Consider the following 23,075-nt stretch of genomic DNA (forward strand, 5'->3'; position numbering starts at 1 on the left):
TAGGATCCATGCCAAGGTTAGCAATTTACTGCATTTTAACTAATATCTGATATGTGGCGACATGATCGAGTGGTTTTACGTGCCGAAATAGTGATCTAGGGATTGCGGGTCGCGTGGGTTAAAAACCCCGTAAAAAACAAGCAATTGTTTCATAACTTAGTATTGGCTGGTTCCAGGAACGGATTCGAGAGTGTTTCAATAAGCTTCCGACACAATCGAACTGAAATAAATTCGTAAGAAACTAACTGATATCGATCTACCTGTTGCCAATGATTAAAATGAATAATACCCCGGTATGTTTATATGCAAAAAAAGAAGAAAAAAAGAACATTTCATACTTTTTCCAATTTATCATTCAAAAATAAAATAAATATTATTAAATATACCTGTCTTATCTATCATTAAAATTCATTTCTAATTCAATATTTCAATTACTTCAATACCGCCTAAAATGCTGACAGTTCTATTTTACAAAGGCTTTTTATTTTAAGTGTCCAGTGACTCATTTGCTCCGTATACCCGAGCCATCTTTGCTACACCAGTACGTTCATTCATATTGTTTATGGAAGTCAAATTATAACTTGGTTTACATTTTGCAGTCTTCATCACAAATTATTTCACCTTCACCTCCTGGTCATTTGCATCTCACATGTCGTAAATCCATTATAAAATATAACAAAACATCTCTTTACCCTTTCTATATAAGGAACAAATATTCATTTCTATGTGCTTCGAAGCATGTATTTTTAAGTTCAAATGATGCACCGTTTTCTTTCATCAAGAAGTATTTTTGCTGTGTCAAGTTTCACAAATATTTCTTATGATTTAGAATTTACACACACTTTTACTTGTACAACTTTCGAAAATACAAATGTTTCTGCAGCATTCAAATATTATATGAATTCCTTTAAAAAACTAGAAAAAAAAAAGAATAAAAAAAAGAAAAAAAAAGAAAATAACAACAACAGAAACACCAGTGCTCCTTCAACACCGAGATAGAAATCGCCGGCAAAACTTTTACAAGTTAAGTTCGAGTTGTTGACAAATGCACATTTTGCCTTTCTTCACGTTATGTCTATTATATGGCGCATCTGGTAAGAAATCAAAGTCGTCTGCCAGCATAGAAAAACTTTGCGACAAATGCCTTTCAATCAACAAATCTGCATACATCTAAAATATAACCATATTTCATTATTATTATTTTTATTATTATCATTATTACTATTATTATTATTTATTTATTCTTATTATACGTCTGTAAAAGACAAAAATGAAAGAAGAAATATAAAAGCAAGTTTGTATTATAAAAGCTGCCATGATAAGAAGTGGACAGAACATGTTTAAGGTAGAAACACTTACAATATCCCTAAATTGTGATGGAACCTTATTATACAATTATAGTGTCCGTAACTTTGAATTATCCATTAGTTACTTTTTCATTTGAGATTCATATGGTCATGACCTTTTCTCTATGTTTAATAGGGCTCGAAGTCTCGATTCCTGTGTTGTTAACACTGGGTAGCCACTCAACCTTATTCCCTAAATTTAAATAACTTACATTTCTTGTAACTATAATAATAATGTTTCATAATGTAAAATTCTGTTGTTAAGCCGTATAATTAGAGTGTATAAATACGGTTGTCGGATGTGTTTAACAGAAATGTTTATGATTACAAAATAAATAACCGGATCTCTATATGTTCATCATAACCAAGATATATGTTAGCTACCGTATTCCTAGAAATTTTCGCGGATACAATATTTCGCATTATTCATACGGATGACAATTTTTCACGCAATTAAAGAAACCGCGAATTATGTCACGTAGTAAACAATATCATCATGACTTCACGTAAACTAGAAATATATACGGTCTGTTTTCGCAGCATGAACATGGTGTGATTAAAAACCATTTTACCTCGGGCGTTAATGTCCGATCAACTGGAGTAATGTTCCTTCTCCTGATGATTCCAACGAAGTACTCCTGAAAGAGGGATGACAAAAAGTCAAAAGCCAAATCTCAAAATTAGTAAAGTACACGAGCAAAATAGAAATATGAAAATTAATATAAGTAGATTTATCCCAAATAAAAATAATAAGCTATAAATAAGTAAATATTCTTCCAGAAATAAGAGACATATTGCTTCAAAGGCGCATTATACCCCCAGAACATATAACGAATGTTATAACACTCGTTTCTATGCTCTAGAAAAAGAAAAGGGTTATTTTCAAAGGTTTAAATAATGGTTTAGAGCATGCAAGATGATTGTAACGTGAAGAAATAAGCGATAAATTAGAAATAATTTGTCATAAAAGTAGCAACCTGCAAACAAAGTAGTATTTTGACTTCTGTACAAAATACTAAATCACTGCAACTGTACTTATTGTAAAAAAATAACTAGAGATAAAAAAAGATGGTTAAGCAATTGAATAATGAGTAACGTTTATGAAACTACTTCAAAAATACACTGAAAATAACAAGCTCTTGAGAAAATAAAAGCATTGCCGCGACAAAAGTCTCCTGTAAAGAACAATATCTTTGTAATTGTATTTCACACTACAGATTTTGAATGACGGATATTATAACACTCGTTCCTATGTAAAACAAAAAAATAATGTTGTCCTCACAAATTGTTTTTTTCCCTTACCTTTCATATAAAAGTCTGATATTTGGCATAATAAAAAAGCACAACAATAAGAGTTATCATTAATAATATGGTAAACGAGCTCCAGAGAGTGAAAAAAGCCTAAAAACCTTACATTTGAAATAATGTTTGATTTTTAACATAACAGAAAAATAACGTTTGATTTTTGACATAACAGAAAAAAGCAAAACAATAATAGTTCTCATTAATAATATGGTAAACGAGCGCCACAGAGCGAAAAAAGCCTAAAAACCTTACATTTGAAATAATGTTTGATTTTTAACATAACAGAAAAATAACGTTTGATTTTTGACATAACAGAAAAAAGCAAAACAATAATAGTTCTCATTAATAATATGCATGGTAAACGAGCGCCACAGAGCGAAAAAAGCCTAAAAACCTTACATTTGAAATAATGTTTGATTTTTAACATAACAGAAAAATAACGTTTGATTTTTGACATAACAGAAAAAAGCAAAACAATAATAGTTCTCATTAATAATATGCATGGTAAACGAGCGCCACAGAGCGAAAAAAGCCTAAAAACCTTACATTTGAAATAATGTTTGATTTTTAACATAACAGAAAAATAACGTTTGATTTTTGACATAACAGAAAAAAGCAAAACAATAATAGTTCTCATTAATAATATGCATGGTAAACGAGCGCCACAGAGCGAAAAAAGCCTAAAAACCTTACATTTAAAATTGTTATACAGGGATTAAGAGTGGCACTTAAAATGCAAAATTCTGCAAACGATAATAAAAAAATAATCGAAATTGAACTGGAAATCTATATTTGCGAACCTTAATAAAGATGTCAATAAAGGCATTTCATTGCTGTTCAATTTAGGGTCATTTTACACAATAAAATAATTAATTATTCTGGAAAAAATGAGTGCGGGAATTATCTGAAAGGTTGCAAAAAAGTTATCGTTCCACACCTATATCAAATACAATTCTCGTAAAATATTTCCAGTCCCGACATTTCAAAAAAACCTAAATTGAGTCCATTTAAATGAATATTTGTTAATCGAATTAAACGTCAATAAACAAAATAATCTCACCTTACACCGTGCAACATTATATCTCATTACAAGGAGATGAATACAGTCAAGGAATACAAGTAATTTCTTACAGTTAAATAAAAAATGTGCTTTTTTTACTAAATGTTGCTGGCTATATAATTTGAAAGTTGTTTAAGATATCACATTCCGGTACTTATCACACAATTAGTTTAAAGGTTTGTCAGGGGAAATATAAAATTCGTTTATTGTTATTTATTGTTTTCAAAGGATACAGATGGTTTGCTCTTTCGTCTTCCGGTAAATAATAGTAGAACATTATTTTCAATACATTCTGCACCAACTTTACGCCACAATTTTGCTTGTACAGACAGGTCCCGCTGAAATAATCACCTTCAATCATGAAATATTAATCATATTTTAGTTAAAATTTGAATCTAAAAACTGGAAAAAGTAGGTATTTTTATTTTAGTGATATACATTCACATATTTAATCAAAGAAAGAACACTGCTGACTGTTGTTGTTTTTTTTTACCACCTTTTTCTCAAACTCACCCACTTTATGCGTCAAAATGGATAAATGTTTACTTATTTACAAAGGGCAAAGAAGAGTTTAATGTTTGAGTATGTAAGATGCTTGTTTCATGCAGAAAAAATAAGCGCTAAATGTGAAATTTTCAATACAAAATGCTAAATTACTATAACTGTATTAATGGCCGAATAGATGGTTAAGGTGACTTGCCAATGATTTTTTTTAATGATTAAAGGTACACCAGAAAGAAAAGGATTTTGAAAAATAGAAATAAAAGCATTTTGGTGAAAGACACAACAGATTCATAATTCCATAACGTACAGTAACGTGTTTCATGTGTGTAAATGAAACCTAAAATAAATGTTGCAAGTTTTGTTTTATGAGCCTGTTCCTAGACGGTAATAGTAATTGCAACATACAGTCCACGCCCCCTAGCACCGGCTTACGCAGAATTCAACATAAGCATGAGAATAATTAAATTTTGAATTTAGAAACACCTGCAGATATGTTCAAACGGCGGTTATCACAAAATTAAAAAGCAGGCCCCATAATCTAAGGGTGATTTGATACAATTAAAACTCACCCACCTTCTTGCTACGACAACACGTTGGTAAGCAGCATACAACGATTTGTATGACAATAAATGTGCTTATCATGATTGAGATCACCATTGAATAAAAATTGGCAGACACGAGTTTCGCGTTCCTTCCTCTTGTCGCTGTATTTAGAATCCATGAACTGTGAGCGGTCAGAAATATCAAGACATAAAGTGGTACCAGAAAATACGTCCAGCAACAGTTTTTCCATCGGCTAAAGTAATCGTAAGAGCACATAATCAGATCTTTGTTTATGATGTCGACTGTCGTTTTCAACAGCTGTTCTGGTACCTGAAATAGGGCTTAAATCTTTATTTGAGCCGTGTCACGACAAAACCAACATAATGGGTTTGTGACCAGTATATGGATCCAGACCCGCCTGCGCATCCGCGCAGTCTGATCAGGATCCATGCTGTTCGCTTACCAACCCTATTACAAGTAGAGAAACTGATAGCGAACAGCATGGATCCTGATCAGGCTGCGCGGATGCGCAGGCTTGTCTGGATCCATGCTGGTCGCAAACGCATTACGTTGGTTTTGTCGTGACACGGCTCATTTATGTATGTTTTCCTGAAACGATTTGCCACAATAAATTTCATGTTTTATAAAAGTACTTAATAAGATTATCAGAAAGAAATATGACAAAACTAAATTAAGTTGTTGCATTTGTTTTCTGCAGACCAAGGGCCAGTTCCTCAACTACATTGAGCGTAAAAGTATTTTTTTCCTGACGATATTTGTTTTATTGACATTGTATCTGATGTCATAAGGCGTGAAAGCATTCATTTATTATCCCGTGCATATATCGCCCTCTCTGTTATATGCGATAATAACGTGATATGTGTCAGACTTTGATTTTACCAATTCCTCAAGTTTTGTTAAATTTGAAATTTGTTGATCTTATTCTTTCAACATGATTGTTTTGAGACAAGATATTTGACTCAGACACCATTTTGCAAACTACCGAATGAGGATTTATGAAATTGGATGAATCTTTTTAAAAGCTGGTTAAAATAAAACAGGAGTGATAAGTTACACCCGGTTAGCTATCTTAACAAACGGTTAAATGTAACAAGAGCTTTGAGCAACTGGTCCCTGTACTGAAAATGATATGCATTTATTGGAATCATGTCTATTGTCTTTTATTGCTCTATAATTCAGGAATTTCTTCAGGAACAGCTCTTTGGATTGGACCATTTACATTAACATTGGAAGTGTTCATTATCAATTGTTTGGATATCAGCTTAGTTGAACTGTTCGAATGTATAGCGGTGCCAAAGCCTAATTTTTTTTTCGGCTTCAGCAGAAGGAGTGTAAAATGCATGCGAATATTGTAAGCTATATAGATAACGTACCCCAACCTTGTTTTCTTTCAGTTTTTGTATGAGATTACTATCAATTGAAAATCGGTATTTGGCAGGTCTGATGACTGTAAGCTTATCACGTTTAGCCGGAATGATAAAACAATATCCATTCTCGTCTGAAATGAAACGATTATTTATTCTTAAGCATATGTTTTGCCTTAAAGTTGCATAGACATGCCAACTTCTATTTAAGGTGTCCCTTTAACTTGTTTGTACGTTGTGGACTTTAATCAATTTTGTCATCCTTCACAATTTAAACCCCAAACAGTTAAAGAACACTCTCATTCCTGTAGCTTTTATTCTCAGAACTATCTTTACGCTTTTTATTTATAAAGGCAATACTATCCCTTACACTTTACCTTAGAGCTAGTCCTTTAACATTATATTTTAGAATAGTGAAAGATATGCTTTACATTTTACTTTAGAACGGTAGAACTAACTTTACATTATTATTTTAGACACTGGCGGATGATCACGTGACCCAAAATAGTAACAATGGCTCATAAAATGCGGTCGCTAAATGTCTCGTAACAGCAGTGAAATTGAGGTTAGCATACAGTTAACGTACAAATTATATTGTTAAAACTGGTCGGCCGCACGGAATCCCTGTATAAAAAGCCGACGTATTGTTTCTGATTATGGTTCTTTGTAGCCTCTCTGTATAGGCCTGAAAGTCGAAAAAAGTTGTTTGGGTGATGAGTACAATAGCCCGAATCAGGTACTAAAATACGTTGTTTTCAGTAGAGGAAACGCATTTAGAGCAAAATTAGCAATGACATCTTGTGCACAATCGGAAGTTTGTCCGTCAAGAACAATTAGCTATGGTCGGGAGTTACTGAGACACAGTTACAGCCGCTTATTAAACTACATAATTAATGTATAAAACGCATTCAGTCAATACCAGTAAATACAAGGACGGATATAGCCTGAGCTGTATCAGTATACAACCAATGGCCAATTTGATAGATAAACGAAAACTGTTATTATTTGGGCCAGCTCTGCCAGTTAGACACTAAAATTTCGAATAAAAGAAGTTTTTGTACATAGGTTATCGTCATTTATGCTCTTCCCAAGGAAAACAAAGGGATTCTTACCAGATATTTACATGATCCTAGGTAAATACAACCTTACAAGCTTCCTATATAACCTTTTATAATACAGGGGTATTCCCAAATCTTAGTTCCTGGAAAAGAATGGTCAAATCGACAATAAATAGTTCTATAGAGTTTGATTGGAAAAACCGTGTACTATGCGATCAAAGTTTGAAACATTCCTCCTTGTTCATCCCTGTTTTTGAACCATGTATTCTTTGGCACTTCAGTCGCAGTTATAGAAACCTACAGGCAGAGTGTACATCAACGTTTATTCTAATGTGCCGATATTTTTTCTAGGAAATATGATATGAGATGCAAAAGTTGTAACCTAATGACAAATGATATATGTAAACATATTCTATTGTTTTGCCCCTCAAATGAGTCAAAGAGGGCAAAGTTATGGGTTACATTATCAAAAATTATGGGCATAGAAACTTTTCAAAACCTAATTGCACTTTCCCCTGACCTGCAGATCATTGAAATGTTTCGTGGTTTTACATCTTTTTATCTAAGCGACGAGACTAGAGTGTATAGTTTCAAAGCTTTCATCAAATGTGTATATTCGATGAACTGGCTGTGAATGTGAAATATATATGTATTTGTTTAATTTCGTTATAAGTACATGTATTAACCATTGTTACAGGTACCTCTATATTGTACATCCTCCCAAGATACTTTTGTTTCGTTTCGATAAGGATCTTTAACAAGAGGATATATTGCTGAATACAATATTTCAAAATTTTCGTTTGCTTCCTCATATGTATATATTGTTTCTATGTTAAATAATTATTTACCTTATTTATATTATTAATCAATTGTGTGTTTATTCAATATTTGTTACATTAACCATTGTTACAGGCACATCTATATTGTATATCCTCCAAAGATACTTTTGTTTCGCTCCAATAAGAATCTTTAGCAAGAGGATACATTGCTGAAAACAATATTTCAAAATTTTCGTTTGCTTCCTCATATGTATATATTGTTTCTATGTTAAATAATTATTTACCTTATTTATATTATTTATCAATTGTGTGTTTATTCAATATTTGTTACATTTATATAATTATACATGTATTTATATGTTTGTCAGTCATACATTTATGTACATGTAATGATTTATGTACTTTTTTGTAAGAAATGTATTGTATATGTATGTACTCTTCAAAACTGGAGGAAATAAAGAAATAAAATTATTTTGGAAATAAAGTCAGGTTGTTTTTTGTTTTTGTATTTGTTGTTGTTGTATTTTTTGTATTTCAGACGCAGAAAAAGTGGTTCCTTTAAATGAAAAGCATGTTTACGTATATCTATGGAATATATACATGTAATGTATATATATGATTTTAAAAGTGTGCTTATATTACCGTTAAATACTTCATCACACCATATTAAGTAATTCAATATCTTTACAGGAATTGGAAATTTCTTATGTGTTTATTTGCCGGCATTATGGCAAATCGTATCGAAGACGATAGGCTTCATGTCGTCACGAGCAGTACACAAGGGGAAGGTATCCCATACATGCTGTGGGACATGGTTCCTAAGTTTCGGCAAATTGCAAAGACATTGGTTTGTAAATTGCATTTTGTACATGACGTTCATAGCTGTCTGATATTTCTACATACGGCTTGAGTGTCTAAGATTGAAATAACACAAAGAAATGGTTACATGTAAATAAAGAAAAACTATTAAGAAAAAAGAAATTAGATAAACCTGGAGCAATATATTGCCCCAATATCTGCTATAAGCAGCGACATACAATGTACCCTTTGTGTTGAGAAATGAACGCATTATATATGTTCCTAAATAGGTACAATTAAAGTACAAAATTTCTTATGAGGACAAATATTATGAAACCCGGTTATAATAGCTCCAACACCGTTAAACACAACATGGAAGCTATATTTACATCAATAAACTGATAGTATTTCTAAATTCTAATTTGTTTCAGTTGTTTCAGTGCAAAAACAAATAGGACCGAAACTGCATCAGTGGGAAGAATGTGGCAGTTCGTTTGCGACAAAATCTAAACTTGAGCAACACAAGTTATTCCATGCTAACCCACTCTAACTTGCAGCATCTGCCCAAAGCTTTTCGAACTAGGGCAATGCTGATTGATCTCCTTTCTTCCCATTCCGGTAAATAGAAACACAAATGTACATATGGAAGAGCCTACGTATATAGTCAGGGTTTGAGTAATCACTGATCAAAGTGTGTAATATCAAAGCAAACTCAGTGAAACTTTGTTTGTTCTAGTCATTGTCACAAAAGTGCCTCTTATTAGGTCATCAGACTTTGTTTTGGCCATATCATGATATTTTTGTCACGTGCAGAAACGTCAATAAAGTTTATTGAGTGAATAACTTGTGTTGCTTAATCAGATTTTGTCGCGAACTGACTGCCTGAAACGGTGTTGATCCGCCATGGTTGTTTGCTCTGAAACAACTGAAACACATTAGAATTTTAGAAATGCTATCAGATTACTGATGTAAATATGGCTTCCATGTTATGTTTAACGGTGTTGGAGCTATTATAAGAAATTTTGTACTTCAACTGAATCCTTTTAGGAACATATGTAATGCGTTCATTTCTCAACACACAAGGTACATTGTACACCGCTGCAAATAATGGGGCAATATATTGCTCCAGGATTACCTTATTTCGTTTTCTTAATACTTTTTTATGTAACCATTCATTTGTGTTCTTTCCATCTTTGCCACACAAAGATGTAGAGATATCAGACAGCTATGTACTTCTTGTATGATATGTAATTTACAGACCTATGTTTTTGCAATTTGCCGAAACTTAGAAACAATGTCCCACAATGTGCCTTCCCCTTGTGAACCTGCTCGTGACGACATGAAGCTGATCGTCTTCTATACGATTTGTCATAATGCCGATAAATAAACACATAAGAAATTTCCAATACCTGTAAAGATATTGAATTACTTAATATGGTGTGATGAACGATAATATATAAGCACAATTTTAAAATCTAATATATACATTACATGTATATTCCATAGGTATACGTAAACATGCTTTTCATTTAAAGGAACGCTTTTTCTGCGTCTGAAATACAAAAAAAAAAAAAAAAAACAACAAAAAAAAACCAAACAAAAAACAAAAAAACCTGACTTTATTTCCAAGACATATGTAATTGAAACATATATTTTGCTGGTGAAATAAATTCTATATAATGTTTGTATTTTATTTTTGTATTTTAAATATTCTTTACGCTGATGTACACGTGTGTTATCAAAGCAAAATACTATTAAGATGAGAATTTATAGTAAGCAAACTCAATTCATTTAATTAAATACTTCCTCCTACTTTTAACTTTCAAATATCATATTTGTCAAATTTCAAAGACAGGAAGCGAGAAACAAGCATAATTCAATGAAAAATTTGACAAAATAGGATAGGCAATAAAATTGTTCGGCCATTGTACTCATTAAATTTGGTTCGGCCATTGTACTCGTTTTTAAAAAGATGCACAACTTCGTTATGCAACTTTATAAACGATGGGAATTGTTCTGGACGGACAAACTTCCGATTGTGCACAAGATGTCATTGCTAACTTTGCTCAAAATGTGTTTCTTTTACCGAAAACAACGTATTTTAGTACCTGTTCGGCCATTGTACTCATCATCCAAAACAAATTTTCGATTTTCAGGCCTAAACAGAGAGAGCTACAAAGTAACCAATAACTGAACAATACGTGGTTTTTATACAGGGATTCCGTGCGGCCTAGTTTTACTAGTGTTAGAATGACCAAAGAGATTCACTGATTTTAATTTCTAATTTTAAAATGGCCAATGAAAATTCTTCTCATTCAGTCAAGAATGAATACCATCAGTCAAAGAAAAATAAGAACGTGCATGTTCTATAAGTAAAAGCATGGTGTTCGAATTAAATTAAAATTCTTGTTTTTGGTTATCATTCCATAAGACTTTTTATCAAACTATGGAATATGATGTAAATGATATGTTTATCGAAGTCAAATGGACGATTAATCCACCATTGTGTATCAATGCGCTATTCATGTAAAATGTATACATTGGCACAAATATGGAATATTTTTTTACTTACATTGTCGGGTTAACGTCCTGATGTTGAACATGGAAAATAGTCCATCATCTGTAGCTGAAAATGTACAAAATTAGTATCATAACATTTCTATAATGAAATGTACCCTTCTTAAAATAAATACGAAATAGGTTGCTCAAATTTAAAAGAACAGACGGTCAAATTGTGTTGCGTCAAAAATACAAAATAATACTCGCACGTGTTCATAACAACTTCTGTAGACAAACATATTCTGAAAGACAGAAATTTTGATTGTTGCGTATAATTGTTGCTCTGGAGAAACTAAGTTTTTTTGCGCCAAGTCTTACTTTTGGATAAATAAATACTGTTGTTGAAATGGGATAATTGCTGCATAGAAAGGCTGCTTCGCACAAGTTGCACTGTATGTCTTTGTCAAATTGCTCACAGTAATTATCTCCCTTGCCAGATTGAGATCACAGCACAGGAGATTGTGTCCTTGCGTGAAATGTACTTTTTATTCGGTTTATAGAGAATGGGTAATGAATGACATGTTTCCGGAGGGCGAAAGTGAATTCGGAAGTAGACTATTACATATAAAATGAAATTATAAGTAAGCATACTTATACATAATTGTCATTATACATTATTTATACTAGTTATTACTTGAATGCATGTATTAGATACATAGCCGGGTTCCAAAATGATTTAACAATTGAACAAATGGGCGTTGTGTTGTTTGCACTTTAAGATAATGACTTCATGTGACAAAAACATAATTGTCTCTACAAATAATATAAACTTTAAAATTCATACTTGTGTGCTTTTCTATAAAAACAATACATTGAATATATATATTATATATACCATGTAAATAAGTATTATTTACATGAGAGTATTTCTTTGGAAATGGAAGCGTTACTCTACTTTATATCGAGTAAAGTAGTTTTGACGTTCGAGAAAATGAATATAGTATACGTTTATAATTATAAATTATTTATGACATTCATGTTGAAATTTCGAATAGTTTATAGCTTATACATGTATATGATATAGTATCGTACGTTGTTATATCGAGAAAATAAGCATCCCTAAAGAATGTTAAAAAAACGGCAAAATTAAAAATGTTGCAGGCTCGGTTTAATTGAGCCTATTCATGGACGGTACTACTGTCCGCGCCCCTAGCACCGGGCCGGCTCAAGCAGATTCCAACATTTAAACATGAAATGGTAAGCCAATTCCTAACTAGACAAAACAGATATATTTATGACACTTAAAACTTGTTGAAACGCTTTGAAGCCGGTAAAGAACGAGCTAGATGTCTGATCAAAGTTCATGATATCCCTCAAATATTCAATGGACTGTTCTAAATTAAGATACACTATGCTTAAATTTGATATTAGTAAATATTGATAATTGCTACACAGTCTTTTTTGTAAATATTAAATAAGCATGTTCTGACTTCACAAAAAGTAGATATGTTATGTTTAAAATGCTACAAACTTTAGATGATCACAATATAAATATACAGTGTCATTCAAAAACTGGCATTTTTAAAGAAAGGACCAACTTTTCTTGACCTGTAATTTGGAACGCAGCTTCCCCTACATAGTTTATTCATTCTTTTATTCAAATTAGACATATTCTGTAAGAATTTCATAGATTTCAATAAATTTCTGTGATTAAAAGATTTTACACAAAGATGAGCATAGTACATCTTTAAGGTATTTGCAAATTTAAAACACAGCATGTGAAAGGTTTAATGAAATCAATATTATATTACAAGTTCATACCACGGCGTAGGAGAGACGCTGCAATTTTTGCTGGCACATCTAATCCCGGTATTGTTGCATCAATGTAAGTGAGCGTAACAAGTGTTGGTGGTATGTTACATTCATCCAGTAGTACAGGCACTAAACAACTATATCCACAGCCCATAGAACTTATAAATGCCGCATCGGTTTCATACTTACACCAGCCACTCTGCAGAAAGTTTGGTGTCAGGAAAATCAACACCTTCAATGATGACATCATTCCTTCACGTATATTAACAGTAATATCCTTACCGCCCTGAAAGTCCCGTTCATCAAATACACATTTCAGACCAAATCTCTTTTCCACCTCTTCAATCACTGAATAAACCCGTTCTTTGTCGGAACTGGAATAAGACACAAAGAAGTGCTTTGTCTTTCCTGCAGAGAGAGGTGGAATCTTTGCTATTAATTCCTGATCCTGAAAATGGTTCGAAGAATTCACTAAACTATTTTCCGTACTAGTATCCATCACTGAAAATTAACGATTGATGCTAAAAATAGATATTTAAAATCCCAGCATGCTTTTCATAAAGACTTACAATAATGGCGTGTTTGTTATATTTACTGTACGTTAGTTATTTAACAGGATATTTCCCCACTGTAACTGGCGTAAGTTAATGTTTTATCTAGAAAATTTATCTATTATATAATAATAATATTAAGCATTCATGAGATATTTAGAACTATAATTCATATCATTATATATTTATATTTTTAATTTTTTGTGGAATGTAAACTACGAGATATGTCAAGTAAATGTAATATAAAACATTAGTTGTTTGATCTAACTAGGGAATGAAAGTCTCAAAAGTCTCTTTGTTATCACACTGACACTCTTTGTTGTCATAGTTTTGCATTGAAAACATATCCTTTTAATCTGCTGGTTCAAAGTTGGACTAGTAATATAAATATTGCTGACCGCGTGTGATCAAACGCCGTCAGAAGCAAACCGTTGTTTCCTTCATCAAGAAACTTAATAATTAATTGCTTAGTACTGGTTGGTTCCAGAAACGGAGTGTTTCTATATATAATAAGCTTATACATGTAGCTTGCACATAATCAAACTAAAATAAATTCGTATTACTTAAATTTGATTCAATTATGCCATATATGTTTCTTGATTAAAGCTCTTTAATGATTTTAAAGCAGTTTTGGTGATCAAAACAATAGTAAGAATGTCCAGAACGGATACGGCATTTCGGTCCAACCTACGCTAAGAAACTGAACACGTAAAGAAATAGTAATTTAATGTTAGGAGTTGAAGATTAAATTCATACCGATATAATGGGTAAAAGCCCACCTAAATTAAGTAAATTTACAGATATAATAGTAAACAGTTAACCCTTAAAAATCCGACGCGCTGAAAATAAGTACGGAAACATTACCAAGTGCAATTTTGCTTAATATCAGGGACGTTTTAGAATCGAAATGATATATCCAAATCGGTGCCCTCGTGATATAATTCCTCGCATCCGAACTCCAAACAGTGATGTTATTGAGCGATAAAATCACTGTTTGGGATATATTATTTCTTAATTACACCCTGAGCTTTTGTTGAAGTGGTAGAATTTCTTTCAATCCATATTAAGTCCGAGGTTATTATTGATAATAGCCGAGATGTTCCGATTGAATCTGTGCCTCTTTAAAAAGCGGTAATCTTAACACATTACGATAATAATATAAACCATCCAGATTACATAAGAATGCAAACGTTCATTTATGTCTTCCATCATGACATAATTGAAAAAACATGGTCCTTCAGAATGTCATCTTGTGGGGTTTTAACCTGTAGGGGAATTTATGTATTGATTGCAAAACTTCGATAATTATTACTTGTTATTTCTTTTTTAGATACCGCGCACATTCAACGAAGTAGCTACAATTTTCTCATATCAAAACAAGACATGTCCAGCTGAAAAGCCTTTTATATTGAAAAACGGCACCCAGTCTATTTGTGTGTCATCATGTGGACCTACATTGGTGATAGATGGCAGAAATTGTATAAACGTTGGAGATTGTAAAAAGCCTGTTCTGTCTGATGGTAAATGCATGGAAATGTGCGACGAAGGATATCTTTATGTCACCAATAACTTTGAACTTGCCGATGACTGTAGCCGTTTTGGTAGTTGCTTTTATTCACAAAACAATATCGGACAGAAATTGTGTGAAAAGAGAAGTGATATTATTTTGAAAACAATCTGTTACGCTATAGGAACTGTACTGTATATTTTATTTCTTTTGATGTTCTTTTCGACTAGACAATGTCCATGCACAAAACTGGTGAGTAAATGGCTTTTTTCTCTCCAGGATTTCATTTCCACCCAGTTTTATCAACCATAACTTCATATTCGTTTCATGTTTGTACCCACTGCTCTCAAATAAGCTACCCTTTTGAAATATTTGAAATTTGTGAATTCATTAATGTGTTTCATCAACTGTTTTGGTCAGATGTGGACGCCTGAAATATCAGAATACTGTCTGAAAGATGATAAATCAAAATAGAGCAAGACTGCACTAACAGAAAATAATAAGTTGATAGCTTGATAAGCCGTATACAGCATAAGATTGTTATGAAATGACCATAGAAACAAGTGCATTCAATTATATTGTGTTTAACAGCACTTAAGCAAATGAAGATCAAACACCCCAGAAACTGATAAGTTTTATCATAGTCATAAGATTATTGATTATATTTACTGTTTTCTTCTGATTATTTTTCTAAAATGATACAGAAACAATTGTAACAATACAGTTATTCCAGCCCCTCATAATTGCGGGAACATCTGGATTGTCAAGGCCCCATTTTTCGAAGATAGTTAGGTGAAATACCGCTATTAACCACTGCAATTTGAACATATCTTCTACAACTTTGATGCCATTACAAAACCAAAACATAACCCTGTCAGTGCGGGAACAGACGAAAAATGAAAACACTGCTCGCCCTCCCTCCCGCTATACACTGTCTTTCCCCGCGATGGGTTGTTCATGTTTTTACTGACTGCTGCATTGCGCTTATTCGAATGTTCTAAAGGCACATAAATTTTATAAATAATTAACTTGCTGTGAAGCTTTGTGCTTATGATTATAAAAATCACCAAAATATATATGTGTCATTTTCTGTTCCAGATAACATGGATTAAAAGACAAGAATAACATGAAGAAGACCTCGTCACGTGAATTTTAGTATGCAATGGAGAACGTCGTAGATTACGGACTTTGTGAGGGTTAAGTTAAACAGATATGCTGCGCATAAATTTGTCAATTCATATTAAATTTATTGCATAAGATTATAGCGTGAATATGAAATATCAGTACAACTGTAATGAAATACATCATTAACAATAGATCTACTCGTTAATTCAAACAGATCTGTATGAAAAAAAATATCAAAGTTTGCCCGTCATTTTGGGAATATATATTCAGAAAAGTAATGTTCAATAACCGTTTCCAATCAGCGTTAAATGTCAATTTAAGATGTTGAAACTATCATGTGTAGACTATAATAAATAAATTAATTTCTAATTTTCTCATTTATTCCTTTATGTGTATGAAAGTTTGCGATAAAATAGAGAGAAACAGAAGCCTCCAAATAACATACAAAATAACAAAATTGAAAATAGCGAAAAAAAAATGCTCGTGTTTATAATCCGAATTAAATTTTTGAACAGTGCATATTTATTGTTCAAATATCACTTAATATTTTGTTTGTAATGTACCTTACAATTATGTAAAAAAAGGATATATATTTCTCAAAAACGTTTAGCAATCGTAACAGTCGCCAAATAAGAGCACAGCTGGTACTCCTGAAAGACTGGAATTTCTTGGTAAAATTGGCGTCAAATTAAAATATCAAACTCAATATGCGTTAAATGAAGATAGTATGTAATGATTGCTGCTCATATACTGCCTCTTCCATGTAAAAAACTGCATGTTTTACTAGAGTTTGACTTTTCTGCAAAATCTACTACAATGTCCTTGTAAATAAAAAATCGTCATTTTTGCTTAACGAATAATTATATATATGCATATCATAATGGTAACTTGTAGTAAAACTTCTAGAATTACTCGCATATACTCAATGTCACAAAACTCGCGTCATCTCGTATCGTAGCGACTTCTAAAATGTACTTCATTCTACGATTTAACTCTTACATATTTTCAATAGAAAGGTCTTCAAACTATGTACAAATTTATCTTGTATCATAGTTTGTAGACCTTTCTATTGAAAATGGGTCAGAGTTAAATCGTTTACCCACACATGCACAGTGCGTTAACTTGAGTGCATGTATTAGTTACCCGCACTCCAGTTAATTAACGCACTGTCGGGGATAATATGGAACATGCTCGTTGATTGCCTCAATTTCTCTGGGGTTTACTTACAGTGATGACAGGGAAAGGGATAACGATAGAAAGGCCATGTATTTAGATGCTCGTACATTGGTTACTTTTTTCTGGGGCTTCATACTGCGACGACAGAATACGTGTTTTATTTTTGCCTATGATACAAAAGAGAACGAACAACAAAACACCCGGCAATCTGATCGTACAAATCTCTTTCTATTACATAGGGAACGCATAAGGTATACAATCATTTGCAGACAGTCGCATAAAGTATTTAAAATTGTATGTTGTAAGAACGCCACACTTAGTCATTTATTTCATATATAAAATGGATTGTAACATTTAAATATAATAATAGGCCCATTATGTCCCAAAATACTTTTACTTTTATTTCTCAAAAGCTTTTTTGTTTACTTTCAAAGTTTCAAAAAATGTTACTCATTAGCAAATTACTTGGACCATATCTTTTACTTCCGTTGCTTATTGTCAATTAGTATAATCAGTTATTTAGTATTTATTATAGTTATAAAAATACTATTTTTGTTTACATTTTGCTACTTTCATGACAAAGAATTTTACATTAAGAGCTAGTTTCTTCAAGTAACAGGCTCCTAACATGCTCTTAACCTTTTACCTCATATATACGCGAAACAACGCACTTTCGACCCCCCATCTTTTATGCCTCAAATAGTGAAGAAAACGTACTTTTTGTGCCCCAAACACATATTTTCGTTTGAGAAATGTTGATAAAAAAGTGAGCATTTTTTCGGCGCCGCTCCCATCCAGAATATACATCAGGGGATTGCCAGAAGGGGGATTTGAAGGGAGCGGAGTCCCCCTCATCGCAAAGAAAAATTTGGACTTGTGAGAGGCTAAAAATGACTCCAGGTCGATCATAAGGTAACGTGTAACCTACGCTGAAAAGCCTTTGACTCTATCTGAATCAATTGAAAAGTTGCAGCACTTTGAAATCAATTTTAATGGAAAAAATCAATGCAAAATATTGCTTTTTGGCAATTTTGAGATGTCTCCTCGTTGCCATGGTAACAGGAAATTTAAGACTGAGCATGTTGTTACAAAGGCGATCCAGTCAACATTTGTGTCAAGTTTGATTAGTATTGAAGAAGTTTTTATAGTTTGATAGCAATTTGAACTTGTATCGGGAGACATTTAATGAAAACAGCCATTTTCACAAAATGCTCATGAAGTAATGGGTTAAACCTTTATAAACTTCTAAAGATGAGAAAGTCCATTCATTTCTGAGGCTTAGACATCATTTTCATTTTGGATTAATAAGTTTGGATAAACTAATAGTAGTTTTTTAAACAAAATAACATTGTCATTAGGCTAAGCCCTGTTGTAGTAGATAATTGAATTTGTGTACTTTCACATATTTATTGTTATTTTCGTCTTCCCAAAGAAATAAAGGTTCCAACGGCTTTGACAGTAGAAGAAAATACAACGTGAAAATGTCGTCTGTACAAGTAGTTTATTGAGTTATTTAACCAGCTATGTAACCAGCATATCTATTACATAACAAAGCATAACATAAATAATATTATCATCACTGTCTTAACCCATTACGTTATATACACGCCTTTCAACGCCTTTTTCTCCCCCCCCCCCACCTTTTTGTTGTCTCAAATGGGCAAAAAATGGCTTATTTAGGCCCCCAACACTTGTTTTTGTTTGAGAAATGTTGTTAAAAAGTGACTTCTTTTTCGGCGCGGCCCCAACCAAAAGATACATCAGGGGTTGCCAGAAGGGGGATGTGTGGATTGATAAGTTTTTGATAAACTAATAGTAGTTTTTAAACAAAATAACATTGTCATTAGCCTAAGCCCTGTTGTAGTAGATAATTTAATTTGTGTACTTTCACATATTTATTGTTATTTTCGTCTTCCAAAAGAAATAAAGGTTCCAACGACTTTGACAGAAGAAATTACAACGTGGAAATGTCGTCTGTACAAGTAGTTTATTGAGTTATTTAACCAGCTATATAACCAGCATATATATCACATAACAAAGCATAACATACATAATATTATCATCACTGTCTTAACCCATTACGTTATATACACGCCTTTCAACGCCTTTTTCTCCCCCCCCACCTTTTTGTTGTCTCAAATGGGCAAAAAATGGCTTATTTAGGCCCCCAACACTTGTTTTTGTTTGAGAAATGTTGTTAAAAAAGTGACCTCTTTTTCGGCGCGGCCCCCAACCAAAAGATACATCAGGGGGTTGCCAGAAGGGGGATGTGTGGCTTAATAAGTTTTTGATAAACTAATAGTAGTTTTTTTTAAACAAAATAACATTGTCATTAGGCTAAGCCCTGTTGTAGTAGATAATTGAATTTGTGTACTTTCACATATTTATTGTTATTTTCGTCTTCCCAAAGAAATAAAGGTTCTAACGGCTTTGACAGAAGAAGAAAATACAACGTGAAAATGTCGTCTGTACAAGTAGTTTATTGAGTTATTTAACACGCTATATAACCAGCATATATATCACATAACAAAGCATAACATACATAATATTATCATCACTGTCTTAACCAATTACGTTATATACACGCCTTTCAACGCCTTTTTCTCCCCCCCCCCACCTTTTTGTTGTCTCAAATGGGCAAAAAATGGCTTATTTAGGCCCCCAACACTTGTTTTTGTTTGAGAAATGTTGTTAAAAAAGTGACCTCTTTTTCGGCGCGGCCCCAACCAAAAGATACATCAGGGGGTTGCCAGAAGGGGGATGTGCCGTCTTCTGTTTGAGGGGTTTGAAGGGGGGCTGAGTCCCCCTCATCGCCAAGAAAATTTTGGACTTTTGAGAGGCTATAAATGACCCCAGATTGATCATAAGATAACGTGTAAGCAACGCTGAAAAGCATTTGACTCTATCTCAATCCATTGAGAAATTGCAGCACTTTGAAACCAATTTTGATGGAAAAAGTCAACGCAAAATATTGATTTTTGGCAATTTTAAGATGTCCCCTCGTTGCCATGGTAACAGAAAATTTAAGCCTGAGCATGTTGCTGCAAGGGCAATAGTCCAGTCAACATTTGTGCCAAGTCTGGTTACTGTTGAAGCACTTTTTATAGTTTTATAGCAATTTGAACTTGTAACGGGAGACTTTTCAATGAAAACAGCCATTTTTCACAAAATGCTCATGAAGTAATGGGTTAAGCTTATAACAGGCCCATTATGTCCCAGAAATGCTATCAGTTTTATTTCTCAAAAAACTTTCTTTTTTGATTTCTTGTTACAGTTTCGAAAAAATATCTATTTGCCATAATTTATAAATTCATAATCTTTGCTTCTTTTTCTCTCTGAGCAATTGTATATAGTCATAGTGAATTAGTATTTAGCTATAAGTCATGGTGAATTAGTATTTTGCTATATTTACGACTAATTACTGCACATTTAACGTTACTGTTTTCAGCTGTTAAACATCTAAAATATTTAAAAAGTAAAAATAATTTACAAAATTAACACAGTCAAAAACTTAAAACTAACACAGACACCCATTATTAAAAACATAACTATTGAAGCATTATTTAACCCATGTTTAACATTTCTAAAGAATTTAATAAAGTTCCATGTTTCGCATAGCGTTACTGTTTACATTTTAAATTGAAAAATATAAAAAACAAATATAATCAGGTGGTTTTCATATTCTTTCAATCATATCTGAAATGAGTTAACACAAAAAAGTGTTCACTATGCTATTATAAACACATAAATTATAAAAAAGAACATAATAAAAGATCCCGCTGTGATTTTTTAAATAGGTTTAACATGCATTTTCTAATACCCATTCAGAAATTTACAAGTAGAATTTCTTTCAGTTTAAACACTTTGGGATCTTTTTATCAAGATACAAACAAAATATGTTGCAAATTAGTGACAGTCTAATATACAAATAATGTAGCTTTATACCCTTTACGGTAAACTATTATAATTCGGTGTATCATCATCTGTATTGATATTTAGCAGTCTTTCACGTTCTCCAGTTTGTGTTTTACAGCAGACGAAGGTTTTCTGTAAGACAAAAACATGTACATTTACTAGACAACAGACGATAGTTAAAACACTGACCAAAGTCGCATTTATATACATTTTATAAGTATTGGAAATTAACTTAAAACAATGCATTATTTTCTGGTGAGATAATACTTCGTTTTTATGAAAGTACAAATATATCACATTGTAACGTTAAATTAAGTTAAGCAACCCAATTTAACGCAACGACGAATGTATGTCAATTAATCTAGATTTCATCATTAAATAGGATAAAAAGAAATCATAATTATAAATGACCAACTTAATTGCTTTTTTCAGCACAGGAATAAACATAGCAGCGAGATTTCCATGGTAACAAAAAAAAATACAATCACATCGTATCTGATTTTGCATGTAAATGAAAGCTCTTTTGCATCTACATATCCTACCACACGCAATAATTTTTCACATTTATAAATAAGTTAATAGAAAGGAAGTTAGGCAAATGTTACGCTTGTTTTCCAATCCATATGTATATTGTGATGAAAAATGATACATGCTTGTAAATTTGCAAAATATGTTTTAACTAAATAGGTTAGTGTTTAGATTTGTTGATTAAATATGTAGCACACAATCTTTTAATGGTTTTCGGTCTAGAGTTATACAAAGAAAGAATTATTACTGAAAAGAAACCATAAAATGTCATACCAGTTTTTCCATAGAATACTTGTTTGTATATTTGCTGAATAAATATGTTTAAACTAAAAATGTTAGTGTCTAGATTTGTTGCATACAATCGTTTGTGTGAGTTTTTTTGTGTAGTGTAACAAAGAAATGTTATTAAAATATTTAAAATGTCATACCAATTTTTCCAAAGAATACTTGTTTGTTGATAGAAACATCTTTACGAACACAATGTAAACACAATTCAAGATAGCAATCAAACCTATGAGAACATAAAACGTATTTTTATTGTAACACGGATTTTGATCAATATCTGCTAATGTATAATGGTAACCTTGGTAGTCATCAAAGTCATCATTCATCGTAAAATAGATGTAGCCAACAGGACTTCGCTGCATACATCGTCTATTTGACAGAACCGGAAATCTACATTCAGTAATATTTATACAATCTGACCCGTTTAAAACCTGTCCAGATTTACAAGGTGTTACGTCCGTTCCAGTATGTAGCATGGAACTTTCATTTTTGTTTATATCAGCACATAATACCTGAAAAACAGATAAGTATCATAATAAAAATTCCTTGCAAATATTAAATTCTAAAACACGAGTTATTGTCAATATCAAACAGAATGCACTTACTTTTTGTCATAAATTACCATATAACTTGTAGAATAATTTGTTAATATTAACTATATCAAAGGTTAGCTTTGATACTGTATTATTATTTATAAAGATAACAATATCAAACATAATTTCGATTATGAATATACTTACTTGTACTTGATTTATCGCAAATGAATAAATAATGCACAGAGAGTAGTATTTGATTTCCATTTCGATATAAAAAATAATCGAAAGTCAAAGGTGCGTTTTCCAACTTTTGTTTACATTTATAAACTGAATGGCATGGGTTACAAGGTAAATAACACTCGA

The 23,075-nt window shown here is 32.2% G+C and overlaps 3 protein-coding genes across 3 annotated transcripts; 1 reads left to right on the plus strand and 2 right to left on the minus strand.

Annotated features, from left to right (window-relative positions):
* Nucleotides 1-336: 336 nt before the first annotated feature.
* LOC132717908 (uncharacterized) lies at nucleotides 337-13,669 on the minus strand. Its single transcript, XM_060701491.1, has 8 exons — nucleotides 13,099-13,669; nucleotides 11,351-11,404; nucleotides 6,153-6,277; nucleotides 4,789-5,088; nucleotides 3,945-4,049; nucleotides 3,712-3,747; nucleotides 1,919-1,984; nucleotides 337-1,170 (listed from the first exon to the last, which is right to left on the minus strand). The coding sequence occupies exons 1-8, from the start codon at nucleotides 13,586-13,588 to the stop codon at nucleotides 1,018-1,020; spliced, it is 1,329 nt and encodes a 442-aa protein (XP_060557474.1). The 5' UTR covers nucleotides 13,589-13,669; the 3' UTR covers nucleotides 337-1,017.
* Nucleotides 13,586-16,645, plus strand: LOC132717909 (uncharacterized). Its single transcript, XM_060701492.1, has 3 exons — nucleotides 13,586-13,728; nucleotides 14,971-15,399; nucleotides 16,246-16,645. Exons 1-3 carry the CDS (start codon nucleotides 13,663-13,665, stop codon nucleotides 16,270-16,272), a joined length of 522 nt encoding a protein of 173 aa, XP_060557475.1. The 5' UTR covers nucleotides 13,586-13,662; the 3' UTR covers nucleotides 16,273-16,645.
* Nucleotides 16,646-19,418: 2,773 nt separating this feature from the next.
* LOC132717911 (uncharacterized) lies at nucleotides 19,419-23,025 on the minus strand. The gene is made up of 3 exons (XM_060701495.1): nucleotides 22,917-23,025; nucleotides 22,320-22,688; nucleotides 19,419-21,495 (listed from the first exon to the last, which is right to left on the minus strand). The coding sequence occupies exons 1-3, from the start codon at nucleotides 22,974-22,976 to the stop codon at nucleotides 21,397-21,399; spliced, it is 528 nt and encodes a 175-aa protein (XP_060557478.1). The 5' UTR covers nucleotides 22,977-23,025; the 3' UTR covers nucleotides 19,419-21,396.
* Between the last annotated feature and the right edge of the window lie 50 nt (nucleotides 23,026-23,075).

Source organism: Ruditapes philippinarum, unplaced genomic scaffold (genome assembly GCF_026571515.1).
Source record: "Ruditapes philippinarum isolate M1 unplaced genomic scaffold, ASM2657151v2 ctg1858_1_1_1_1, whole genome shotgun sequence".
Taxonomy (NCBI): domain Eukaryota; kingdom Metazoa; phylum Mollusca; class Bivalvia; order Venerida; family Veneridae; genus Ruditapes; species Ruditapes philippinarum.

Bases quoted from the DNA above. Each gene is read 5' to 3' on its own strand.
- LOC132717908 (XM_060701491.1), bottom strand. From the start codon at position 13,588: ATGGATACTAGTACGGAAAATAGTTTAGTGAATTCTTCGAACCATTTT. The intron at 3,748-3,944 runs GTATCCTTTGAA...GACTGTATTCAT, and splicing joins GACGAAAGAGCAAACCATCT to CTCCTTGTAATGAGATATAA. The intron at 1,171-1,918 runs GTAAAATGGTTT...GTTATATTTTAG, and splicing joins ATCGGACATTAACGCCCGAG to ATGTATGCAGATTTGTTGAT.
- LOC132717909 (XM_060701492.1), top strand. From the start codon at position 13,663: ATGGCGTGTTTGTTATATTTACTGTACGTTAGTTATTTAACAGGATAT. The intron at 13,729-14,970 runs GTAAGTTAATGT...TTTCTTTTTTAG, and splicing joins ATTTCCCCACTGTAACTGGC to ATACCGCGCACATTCAACGA. The intron at 15,400-16,245 runs GTGAGTAAATGG...TTTCTGTTCCAG, and splicing joins AATGTCCATGCACAAAACTG to ATAACATGGATTAAAAGACA.
- LOC132717911 (XM_060701495.1), bottom strand. From the start codon at position 22,976: ATGGAAATCAAATACTACTCTCTGTGCATTATTTATTCATTTGCGATA. The intron at 22,689-22,916 runs GTAAGTATATTC...TCTGTTTTTCAG, and splicing joins TTGCGATAAATCAAGTACAA to GTATTATGTGCTGATATAAA. The intron at 21,496-22,319 runs GTATGACATTTT...TTTGTCTTACAG, and splicing joins AGTATTCTTTGGAAAAATTG to AAAACCTTCGTCTGCTGTAA.